This window comes from Populus euphratica, unplaced genomic scaffold, assembly GCF_000495115.2.
Source record: "Populus euphratica unplaced genomic scaffold, PopEup_1.0 scaffold126.1, whole genome shotgun sequence".
Lineage (NCBI taxonomy): Eukaryota > Viridiplantae > Streptophyta > Magnoliopsida > Malpighiales > Salicaceae > Populus > Populus euphratica.
In genome coordinates, this window is record NW_011500016.1 from 44,137 (window position 1) to 55,804 (window position 11,668).

At 31.9% G+C, this 11,668-nt stretch overlaps 1 protein-coding gene across 1 annotated transcript in view; it reads right to left on the minus strand.

Moving 5' to 3' along the window:
- The window catches only part of CFM2 (CRM family member 2), an 11,861-nt gene extending 4,528 nt beyond the window's left edge, over nt 1-7,333 (minus strand). Inside the window, exons 1-9 of the mRNA XM_011048972.1 lie at nt 6,595-7,333; nt 5,958-6,486; nt 5,749-5,879; nt 2,465-2,782; nt 2,218-2,374; nt 1,794-2,086; nt 646-705; nt 503-556; nt 5-80 (exon numbers count right to left, since the gene is read on the minus strand). Of these exons, the coding sequence (XP_011047274.1) occupies nt 5-80; nt 503-556; nt 646-705; nt 1,794-2,086; nt 2,218-2,374; nt 2,465-2,782; nt 5,749-5,879; nt 5,958-6,486; nt 6,595-7,260 (2,284 nt within the window). The 5' untranslated portion in view covers nt 7,261-7,333. The remainder of the gene's footprint in view (nt 1-4; nt 81-502; nt 557-645; nt 706-1,793; nt 2,087-2,217; nt 2,375-2,464; nt 2,783-5,748; nt 5,880-5,957; nt 6,487-6,594) is intronic.
- Nucleotides 7,334-11,668: the final 4,335 nt, after the last annotated feature.

Consider the following 11,668-nt stretch of genomic DNA (forward strand, 5'->3'; position numbering starts at 1 on the left):
GCAGGAATGGTTGAATATGAATGACAATCAGGCTTCAGTTCAGAATCTGTTCTTGCAGGTTCTTCTGATTCACCTTTAACCTGAAACAGAAGGCAAATGTGTAATTTAGCCTTTTACAGATGGAAAATGATTTACATGTAAAATATTTTTCAATGTTTGGCTTGAAAAATATTTTTCAATGGTAGTGGTAGTTGAAATAGTTGAATGATATTATAAGTGGATTACTTTACGGAACTTCATAGGCTGAAAATGTTTTCCAACAAATAAACTAATTTTAAAGGTTGACTATAAAATATTTTTCATTGATCATATTTTACGCAAAACAGACAGACCCTTAAGTTAAAGAATAAAATGTTCAATTTAGTATTGATCAAACAGTGAACATTGTTGGGCAGCGTGTAGAACAAAGCCAGCAGGCACTAAACTAAGAGTTGTGTTAGTGTATGTGCGTGCAAAGTGCATGACATGTTTCTGGGTGTGAGAGGGATGGAAAGCCAATCACCTGAAATTTTGATTCATCAAAGCACTGTACATTATAGGCTTCCTTGTCTTTAACCTGCGTCAAACATCATCTTTGAATTTTATAAGACAATGTACTTGGCTAATAAAAACCATCAAATGAGTTTAGGAAAGTGAGATACTCACTAATTGAAGTTTCAAGTGGTCTATGTTACTGGTGAGCCGTAAAACATGAAGCTTCAATGACTTCATTAAGAAAACAAGGAAACAAAATCAAACTCTTTAAAAATTAGGTCACTTAGCAGGAATAGTAATCAGCATATCAGGTCAGATATCAGAAGGACCAACTATTTGAATGTTTCAAAAGGCTGCCAGTAATCTTGATCGATGCCAAAATGTCATCACTTGGATAAGATAGGGAAACTGGCAACGTAATTTGATAGGGCATGCAAAGAAAAAAGAAAAAGGAAAAAGAAATTACCACACTATTTTTATGGGCAAGGTTTTAACATAAAATCTACTCCAACCAAAGCCCAACTCAGAAAATCCAAAGGATAACGTAGATATCATACTGAGTCAAAGGAGATAGAAATGAGTAAAAACAAATGATGGAAAAGCTTGCATACAGGCAAGCACAACATCATCAAAGGGCTCTCAAGGTTCTCATATCATGGCAAAGGTGATAAGCCAGGACAACTCTTCTCTTTACTTTCCAGATAGTCAACAGACCTTGAAAGCTAAAACTTAATCATTAATGGATGATCCTAATCATTACTATACGTTGTGGAAATAGACCAAGAATCAACAATCACACAACACATAAAAACATATATACGGTTTGGCAACCTTGGCTTACATCCATGAGCAAGCATAGTAAGAAAAATGCACCATGTGAAAACAGAGATTACAAGGAATCGCACATATTATTCTCTCAAACAAAACCCATTTACACCAAAACTCACTCTCTCACACACTATTCTTCTCTCTTACAAATCTACCTCACGCATATAAAAGAAATCTCTATCCAACTCACTCTTTTCTTTAGCATCCAAGTTCTAGAGCATGAGAGCTTGAAAATAAGACAACCCTGAAATATGACATCCTTGGGCTTTTAGACAAGCTAAACCTCTTGGCTTCTCATATAAGTTAATTTATTTAGACTTTCTTTGTAAGCTAAATTAATAAGCACATGGGTTATTTCTTTTCTAGCTTGAGCACACAATTTTAAGACATTACAACAATATGTTTACCTCTAAAATGTGTTGTTATACACATGCACGCACAAGGGCACAGGGAAAAATACATGCACTTTCTATCATACAAGCCAAGTTTACCTCTCGTCGTTGTGCCTCTAAAGAGCGTTTCATTGCTTGCCTTTTACTCAGGAGTGTTGGAGGCCTTAAACAAGCAGGTCGTGTATAATTCTTCCCACGATACAGGATAATAGCATAACCCTTACTGACACCCTCCACTGCCACTAATATTCCACCACTTTCAGCCTCCAAGGTCCGTGCTACTGCTTGAACAGCCTGAAAGCTCTTCTCTTTACATATTATCTTTACAAGCTCCCTATATTTCCAGTGAAGGTGCATGTTTTCAATTGTTCCATCAAAAACCCCCCGTCTACCTGAGAAAAGAAGAGAAAACACTAATCAGGGGCCATCTGATGGGATAATTCATTTTGACAAGTTAAAAGCCCTTTAATCTGAAAAAGAATATAAAGATACATGCAACAGTGCTTTCTTGCAAAGAACGCACCCATTAATAGGAAAGGCTTCATTTTCAAGCCAATCTTCCGTAACATGTATCTTTCTTCTTCAGTTATCCCCTCTTTATCTATTTCTGGCTGCTGGGACATCTCTGATTTCTCTAGCTCTGAAAGAAGTTTCTCAGCTTTGGCTTTCTTTTCTAGTGCCTGTGATAACATGCCTCGTATTAATATAAATAAGAGTTTGACAAGTGCAAGTCAATTCTTAACAGCTATGGCACCTCCACAACATCATACCATGGACAATTTGATGCTAGTCCTTTTAATTGCTGCATCAGTGGACCTCAAGTTTTTATTTTCAGAGAGATCATGTTTCCGGTCATTAGTACCATCAATTTCATCTGTAGATTTAGCATTTGTAGTCCTCCAACTCCTGTCTTTAAGCTCCTCTGAAGTTTCATTTGATGTAATACAGTCTGTCCATCGTTTATCCATATCTCCACGCTTTCTTCGATCTTCAATTGCAGAGGAAACTGCAGATGGTAGGAAATCCTTTCCCCGATACAATACAATAAATTCTCTATCCCGTGAAAGCAAAGTTCCTCCGGTCAGCCACTACAATAAATTGTTTGAAGCTTAGCATGTATCTACAATTAGAGTAATCAACATTCTCTGGGGTGTGATCAAATAAAGGTTTTTAAAATAACAAGCTTTGATACTATTTTGCAATGTGTAATTTATGAATAATGCAATGATCAATAAATCCATTGTAAAAACTTCTGCATGGATAGGAGTCCATACACCATATTGAAAATTTCATACCAGGACTGGACCAAAAATTGTCAGAAGAGGGAAAGTGAGATCAAATAGCTGGAACCATAAGCTAATAATTCTAACTTGATAACATAGCTCAAAAAATAACTAACAGATGGAGGGGTTTAAAAAGGAAGTATCTTAGAGAACCAATGTTTAAATGCATAGAGTTTCGAGTTTATGTTCATTGGTTAAAGACAGACATAGCCATCCATCTATCAAGTGTCAATTTATAGAGAAGAATACTTGGAGATGCATGTTGCTCTCACAAGAAGGTATGCATGAGCGAGCCACCAATTGAAACAGAGTCATAACAACTTCAAAATTTCTTGTCAAGTTCATCATTGTTAAAATGGTATAATTCTTAATTAGTATCAATTTGATTCAAGAATCAAAGATTTCATATCTATAATAATTGAAATCATCATAAACCATAGACAAATTACACAATTCATAACTCAAACCATGCAATTCCAAAGAGTTTCTTGTCGCAAGATGTTGGGTTTGATACTAAGAAGTTGGAATGTGGTTATCTTTGCCTCATGTTGTTGGGTCTTTTAACTGATTATGGAAAGTTGCATTTCGGATGTTAATGTTAAGTCGGTTTTATTTTCCTTTCTGTTTGTATCAGTACCGTAGCGACATGTTCACATCATAGAGGATCAGTAGGTTATTTACTTGTGTTCCCTTTTATTCTTTTCTAGAAGGTGGTCCTAATTAGTCTGTAACCACCTGCACCACTGTAGCTAACATGAGAAAAGAGAACATACTTCCCAGCTCTCACCAACAAACCCCCCCCCCTCTCTCTCAATCCCAAGGAAAGGGCGTGGAAGTCCACAAGCGTAAAGCAGGTTACTAGTTTTGATGAGATAAAAAGAACTGATCATAGACTTTGCCTACAAGCCATCACAATAATGTAGCAATCCCAGGAAGCTGGGGATGCTAGAAGCTCCAGTACGGCCAGATCTGCAATAATCCAGCTCTAAATATACTTAGGGAAAGCAAAGGTGGAGTTTAGGAGTGTTCAAACCTCTCAAATAATTAAAAATCTTAACAGCCCAGATTGGTGTGTTTAGAGGATTTAAGAATATTAAATGACATAAACATCCTTAACTTACAATTAAAAAAAAAAAGTTGGACAACATATACAACATAGAGAGCAAGTTCTTATTATAGCTTGCTTATAGCAGGCTATCTGGGCCATTTAGTTTTCAGACCTTCTATAAGTATTTGATTTAATAACATTTGAAGAACAACTGGCAGAAATTATTGCAGCATTAAATGAGATTACAGCACTAGGCTTCAGGCAACTTTGTGAGGAAAAACTGCTTGAATAAAGGACAAAATTAAGACAGACACTAAATAAATTAATATTAAGCATAACTTCCTTCCACTCATTAAGGCTATTTTTCAATTTATAATTAATCTCATGTTTTCCTAACCCTCTCATTCTCTTCCCTTCCCTTCTCATCCCTTGCATATCCAAAGAAGAGAGATGTTGAAACACGACCACTCCCTTCCTTTATTTATCCTTACTAACCCTATCCTTGCTTACCCTTCTTTCAACAAAATATAATGTTAAGGGAGCTTGCAACACAAATGTGAAATTCTCTAACGATGACTTGCTAATAATATTCTAGACTCTCACAAGAATAAAATCATATGAAAATCACACTACAATATACAACAGGTTTAGTCTTTTAGCAGAACTTAAAAAAAAGTGAAAAACATTATTTTGGCTACAAAGCCAGAAAAATGCTTTATGAGTGAAAAAATTACTTATTAATATTTACTGTAAAGTTTCACCAATAAAAGACACTAAATAACAATTTTTTAAATGTTTCTTCGGGTATTATAGGAAGTATAAAAATAAAAGTTGACTGGAAAATTAAAAATAAAAATTGAGCTTATCAGTCTAAAAAAATCATGATAGAACTTAATGAGATTATAACTCATCTGTACTTTTTTCAGAAAAGAATAGAATATGTCCTTTCAGAATTTCATTCACAGCGTGTTCAAGTTAATTATGCAGTACATTTTCAAGAAGAATAGATCTTAGTGTGGCTTAGACACAATCCCAAACAAACAACTTTCCAAGTGGCCTCACAACCACTCAATTAATGTAGTAAAAAACTGAAGAGAAAACTTTTAACCAATCTTATTATTTGCTCTAATTAATACTCGACTTTCATAATTGGGGTCTTAATTCATAAATTCGGATATCAATTCGCCATCCATGGTCCAGGTTCTATAACAGAAGAGGGAATTCAACAAACATAAGAAAGAAGTCCAAATCTAAAAGCACATGCCAGAATACAAGTTCAGAGAGAGAGATAGGTGAATATACCACGCTAGAAGGATTTACACTTTGATGATATGCAACTAGAGGTGCTATGCTATGATCTAATGGAAATAAAGTAGAACACTGCAAATTCTAATGCAATACTCCCAAGTTAATCAATAAGGAAAGCTAACTGCTCAAGAATCTCGTATATGAGTTTGTGAGAAAGACCTTAACCTGTTAGCCGCTTCAATCAGTGTCAGAAAGACTTGAGAAATGGGAAATTATTTCAACAACATCGGCTAAATAGCTAATTCCTTAGATTTCCAAATATACAAGTCTTAACTCTTAACACCTAAAAGAAATGAAGAATCTATGGATATAAGGACTTAAGCATCGATTGGACAAGATACATAACAAAGCACCATAATTTATGAACTGAAAATTCATAACAGAAAGAAAGGCATAAATAGGTGTAATTACTAACTTTTAATTCTTGAGCCATCAACTCACTATTAGTATTCTGCACTCCCCTCTTAACTGCAATTTTAGCAATCTCACATTTTTCCCAAAGCTTAACAATTGAAGCAGCCAATCCTTGATGTTTCGTATTTCGACCTGGTATAAAAAAGGAAACAAGTCATCATCAGATTTCAACCATAAGACTTCAAGATAGAAAATTGAAGACAAGCCCACCTAAGGCAAAATGGCAAGGCAGGGGTCGACTAAGCCTCTTTAATGTGGTCATTTCATCATTTGTCAGAGTGGGGCTGACACCATATGGAAGAAGACGGAAGGGTCTCCGATATCCAGAAACAACAGCAGGTAAGAGATCAGCATCAACTGGTAGTGGATCATATCCCCACCAATCATTAAATCGGGGGCCTAGTCCATCCAACAAATGATCAGCTTCTTCTGTAAGTTGTGCCTCCCCCGGCAATTGAAACCGTACTCTATTGGGGGAACCAACCCCTTGGACTAAGCTCGGTCTAACTATTTCATCGGATGATCTTGGTTCAGGTGGAGCTGCGCCATCCACGGCAGACAGTACACTCCCCTCCTCATCATCTTCTTTATCATCCACGTCTATATTTTGCACAGCATCAGAAGAAGTTTCATTCACTGAACTAGTTTCTGCAAGGAAGTAGGGATACTTATAATCGGCACCTCTATACAGCACTATTTTACTGCCAACCCTCCACACAACTAACCCTCCAGTTTTTCTCTGCATAGCAAACCAAAAGGAAAAACGTAGTCAAGAAACAAATAATAATAGTAATTGTAGTAATAATTCACTAAACTAAAGAATATCAATCAAGAAATTCTATCCAACCTCCAATAAATCATGAGTCCTCTTCATGTTCATTCTACACAAATCCTCACAGACAATCTTAACAACCTCGGACCTCCTCCACCTCTCATGAATACCATTCACTATCCCTTCCGTAATCCCTGCTTTCCCAACCTTCAATTTCCTTTTTTCCGCAATCCCAATTGTCCTCAGCCTCCTCAATTCCTCATTGGGTAAACTCAATTCCGCCAATGACGGGACTTTTCCCTCTCCTTTCTTTGCTTCTCTTTCTCTCTTCACCTCTCTTCTCAGTTCATGATACCTAGATATAGCCTTCCCTGACCCCGGCACCGGTACAGGATTCTCCGGCGTGCTCCAGCTCGGGTCGAGAGTCTGCCCGACCCGGTACTTGGGCAATCGATTTGGTAAAGGGATGAAGATTTCTCCAGCAGTGGTTGGCGCTTTGGTTTCGGTTTCTTCCGTGAAGCCCAGGGAGCGGAGCTTGTCGGCAATGCGTTGGATAGCGGAATGAGGGAGGGTTTGGGGGTTGTCGGCACTGGAGCTCCGGACGAGGAATTTGAGTGAGGGATTACTACTACCACTACGGTACTCGAAAATTAAGGTTTTGGGGATTGGGCAGATGAGAGAAGATGAGTGTGTTCTAGGTGAGGGACAAGCATAGCTAATGTGGTTGAGGGACAGCAACATTTCATGGATGATGAGAAATTTTGAGACTGAGAAACTGGATAGAACATCACAAAATATACTACAACGAAGGAAAAGCGTGGGAGCGCCAGCCTCATTCCACTCCACGGTGAATTTTAACAGTGAAAGGACGGTTTTACTTCTTACTGAAATAACAATTCGCCTATCTTGGGGTAAGAGGGTCTTTTTCTTTTTCATAACAGTAAAACACTAAAATGCAAATACATGTCCACGGGGCAGTTTTTGTTTCTTGGTTGAATATCCAGTTAAATTCCTTCAATGTTCTTCAAGTTAGAAAAGAAATGCATGGCTTTGGTTTTTTTTTTTTTTCATATTAGTTTTTGGTTATTTTTTATTTTTAAAAAATATCATAATTTCTTATTATAAATTAAATAATATTATAATTTAAAAATTTATTAGCGCGGATGCCGCATCTCAAGGTTTTCAAAACTATTCTTTTAAATATTCTTTTCCTCTTCGAGCAGTGTATACTGAAGGAAGTTGAGCAGTTTGTTGTCCATTCTTCTTCTTTTTTTGAATTCTAGTTTTTATTGTTGGTTTTTTTACAAAAATTTTATTTTTAATTTATTTTTTAAATCTAATTTATTATATATTAATGTTTTCAATCCAATTTTATTTTTTAATTTCATATTTTTTTCTTTAACTTTTTTATAAAAAATTTATTATTTATTATTTTATTATTTAATCTAAATTTATGGCGTATTGTTTTTTCAATATGCTTTTTATTATTTTTTTATTAACTTTATTATTCTTAAACAATATTTTGAAGCTTGATACGATACTCGAACTCAATTTAATTTGTATGAGTCGATCTTGAGCATTATAATACCTATTGTGTTTACAATTCTATATGTACCATGTTGATTTAGTCAAATATTAACTAAAAAACTAAAATAAGGGATTTATTGTGAAAAATGCATTGTAGAGCCTTTTTATATGGCATTGTTGACATACCATTTTTTTATCTTTTTTTTATTTAATTTGACTCTTATTATATTGAAGTATAAGTCAATTTGTTGTGGGATAGTGGAATTAAAAGATAGAGAATTAAATTTAAAAAAACACATAGAAAATTGGTGAATTTAAAAAGTTTCGGTAAAATATTTATTGCAACCCCTATACTTTACAAATTATAAATTTTTGGTCCTTTTAATTTTTAAAATTAAAAATAAAAATTAATTTTGATCATAAACTTTATTTTATTTTATTTTTTTACTTCTATTATAAGAGCGATGAGAGAAAATCACTAGAATCCAGTTCTAAAGAGAAACAATTTATACTAGCACTGATTCTGACCTTCAAAACAATTGAAATTAGTATCAAATTATGTTTTATGAGGAGATCTCATATTATATATTTTTTTATCTTAAAATTGCCAAGAAATAAACATATTAATCTTAGTAAAAAAAATTATTTTTGATTGATTTTAAGTTTTAGGATAGTTTTACGGGTTTTGAATAAATTTATCAAATTCCCCGTTATGCTTTATAGGTATGCTCGGTTAATAGTGAGTTTAAAATTTAGTTTTTGGATCGCAAAATCATTAAAGTTTGTAATACAGATGAAAAGTCGTATGAATCTTTTGTTTTTTCAAAAACTATTGGGACTAATTATCTATCATCCATTTCAGCTATTAAAAAAAAAGAGCTTATTATTGTAGGCCATGATGAAATAGGTCAAATAGACTGGTTGGTCTTAATAGAACTAGAATCATCTAGTTTTTTTTTTAATCTTTTTACTATATTTTAAATTAATGAATTTTCGTATGTTTTTTTAAAATTATTATTTTTATTTATAGTTGGATTAATACTACTTTTATCTTTTATTTTGTTTCGAGAATGTGTTTTAAAATGGTTATTTTTTGTTATTTTCTATGTATTTAATTATAAAAAAGGTTTTTATGATTTATTTATATTTATTTATCTTTTGTATAGATTGAGTTAATTTTTAAAATAAAAAATATTTATTTCCAGATGATATTTCTAATACATGTAGCATTGCATAATTTGTTTCTCTTATTTTATTCAATCAATTTAATGTATATGTATATGTTTATTATCGTTTAATTGAATACAAATTTGTTTTAATAAATAAATTTAGCAAATGCAACAAGGTAAATTTCTCATCTTGCAAGATTAAATAATTTGATCAACATTTATTTTTTGATTTTTCTTATTTTATTCTTAATTATTTTTATGGTCTATATATAAAAAAATATCATTAATTCAAATGAAAAATGATTTTAATCCATTTAGATTTCACTTTTCTTAATTTATTTTCATTTGAAATCAAATCATCAACTAAATTTATAGGATTCATTCCAGAAGATAACAAACATTTGCATATGAAAGTAAACTCAACAACATAAAAAGCAAAAAAGCAAAAAAAAGAAAAGAAAGTATATGGGCATCTTTTTGTTCTTTTATTGCATCATATGTACCTTTTTTTTGTTATTTTTCACTTTTTTTAAGAAAATAATATATTTTCCAATATGTTAACTTAAAGATGCAAAGAATTTTTTTTAAAAAAAATATTTTATTTCAAATGAAATATAGTTCAAGTCTAAAGTTGAAAATTAAATGACTAATTTTTAAATGAATTGAGTATAGGAAAAATAACACTTATTTAGCCTATTTATTATTTATTTTCTTGTATCTCTTTTTATTAATATGTATACCTTTTAACTAATTAATTGGTTATATATGATATTAGTATTATTTATTAACAAATGCGTTCTTTAGATTTAATAGTTAAATGAGTTTAAATAATAATTTTAGAGTAGAAATAAAGAAATTATGACAAAGTATTTTGAAAATAAAATTATAAAATTATTGTAATTATATCAATTCTTTTTTCATCAAAGCATTAACTCTTAATGTTTATTGTCAATATTTTATTAAGATCATATATTAATTAGTATTGTTGAAATATATACATGCTTGTATATTAACAAGTTAATTGAACTAACTCATACTAGAATTATGCATAGAGAGTTACATGTGTCTAAGAAAAGACTTGATTTTTATATGTGAGATCATTAAATTATTTGATATTAAAAATACTATGTTTTGATTTTAACTACTCAATGCTTTAATCAAAGATAACAATTAAAAAATATATAAATGTTTTTAAGTAATTAAGAAAGGATTTATAGCCCTTGGTAAATTAAAAATATATTTTACTTATTCTTAAATAATGTTGATTATGAAATCTTTATAAAAAATAGAATGTGATTTGAAAGTATTTGAAATTTTATTGAAGAAGTCTGACTATCATGTTATGAGTTAGTAAGATTTAATAAAGTAGATACTATTTAAATATCTAAGTTCAAAAATTATAGATATAAGAATATTAATTACATTAAAAAACTATTCATTGGAATGTTAGTCAAACCACAAATAACTTATCCAATATTTAAAAAGTCATGACATGTGACTAGACTTATATTTGATTTTCAAAGATAAACAAATCAATTATTGAATTGATGATATATAAAATTATTAAATTCATATAATTTAATTTTAATTAAGACTGATTTATGTTTGAGTGAATATAATAATAAAAAATTATATGGTGTTTAGAGAGTAACTGCTGACATCTTATTAGTTATTTTTTGGATTAAAATCTTCATAAAAATCATTACAATGAGGAAGTCACATGGCGAAGGTGTTGTTAACATAAATATAGGTGGACAAGGATTTTTCTTGGCTTTTCCAGGATAAAGAATTGAGAATTTGTCCGACATGCCCTTCGGTACTTTACACCTTATGAAACCTAAAAACTGTGTCTTCAATGTAAAAATGGAGGACTAGCCCTCGGAATTCTTCTTATTCTTCTTTTTGTTGGTAAAGGTGTATTTGTTACGAAAATTTAAAGAAAACTTTGCTATTGAGACAATTTCCCCTTCCCCTCGACGGTCCTGCCTACGAGTGGTATGACACTCTCAGGCCCGGGGGAAGCGGCGTCCCTCTGGAGTGAAGCAGGTAAAACATGGTGAAAACTCTCTTTTGCTTATTCATTACGGAGGCTGCTCCCTTCTTTTCTTCTTCATATACGGTATCTCTTAAACCACCCGACTCGTCCACTGTGTTTAGGAGTAAGATTATTTGTTAAAATAATTTTTATTTGAAAATAAATTAAAATAATATTTTTTATTTTTTAAAAAATTATTTTTAATATCAAAATAATCTAAAAATATTAAAATAATATTAATTTAAAACAAATAAAAAAATTCAATGTTTTTTCAAAGAACACTTTTAAAGCGTAAAAACAAGTAAACCTTTCTTTCATCTCTCTTTTTTTGAATCTCACTTCTCTATCCACACACTCGCTATTGGATCTGCTACTCATTTACCTTATCGATTTGTCTTCATCTTGCGCCTCCCTCTTT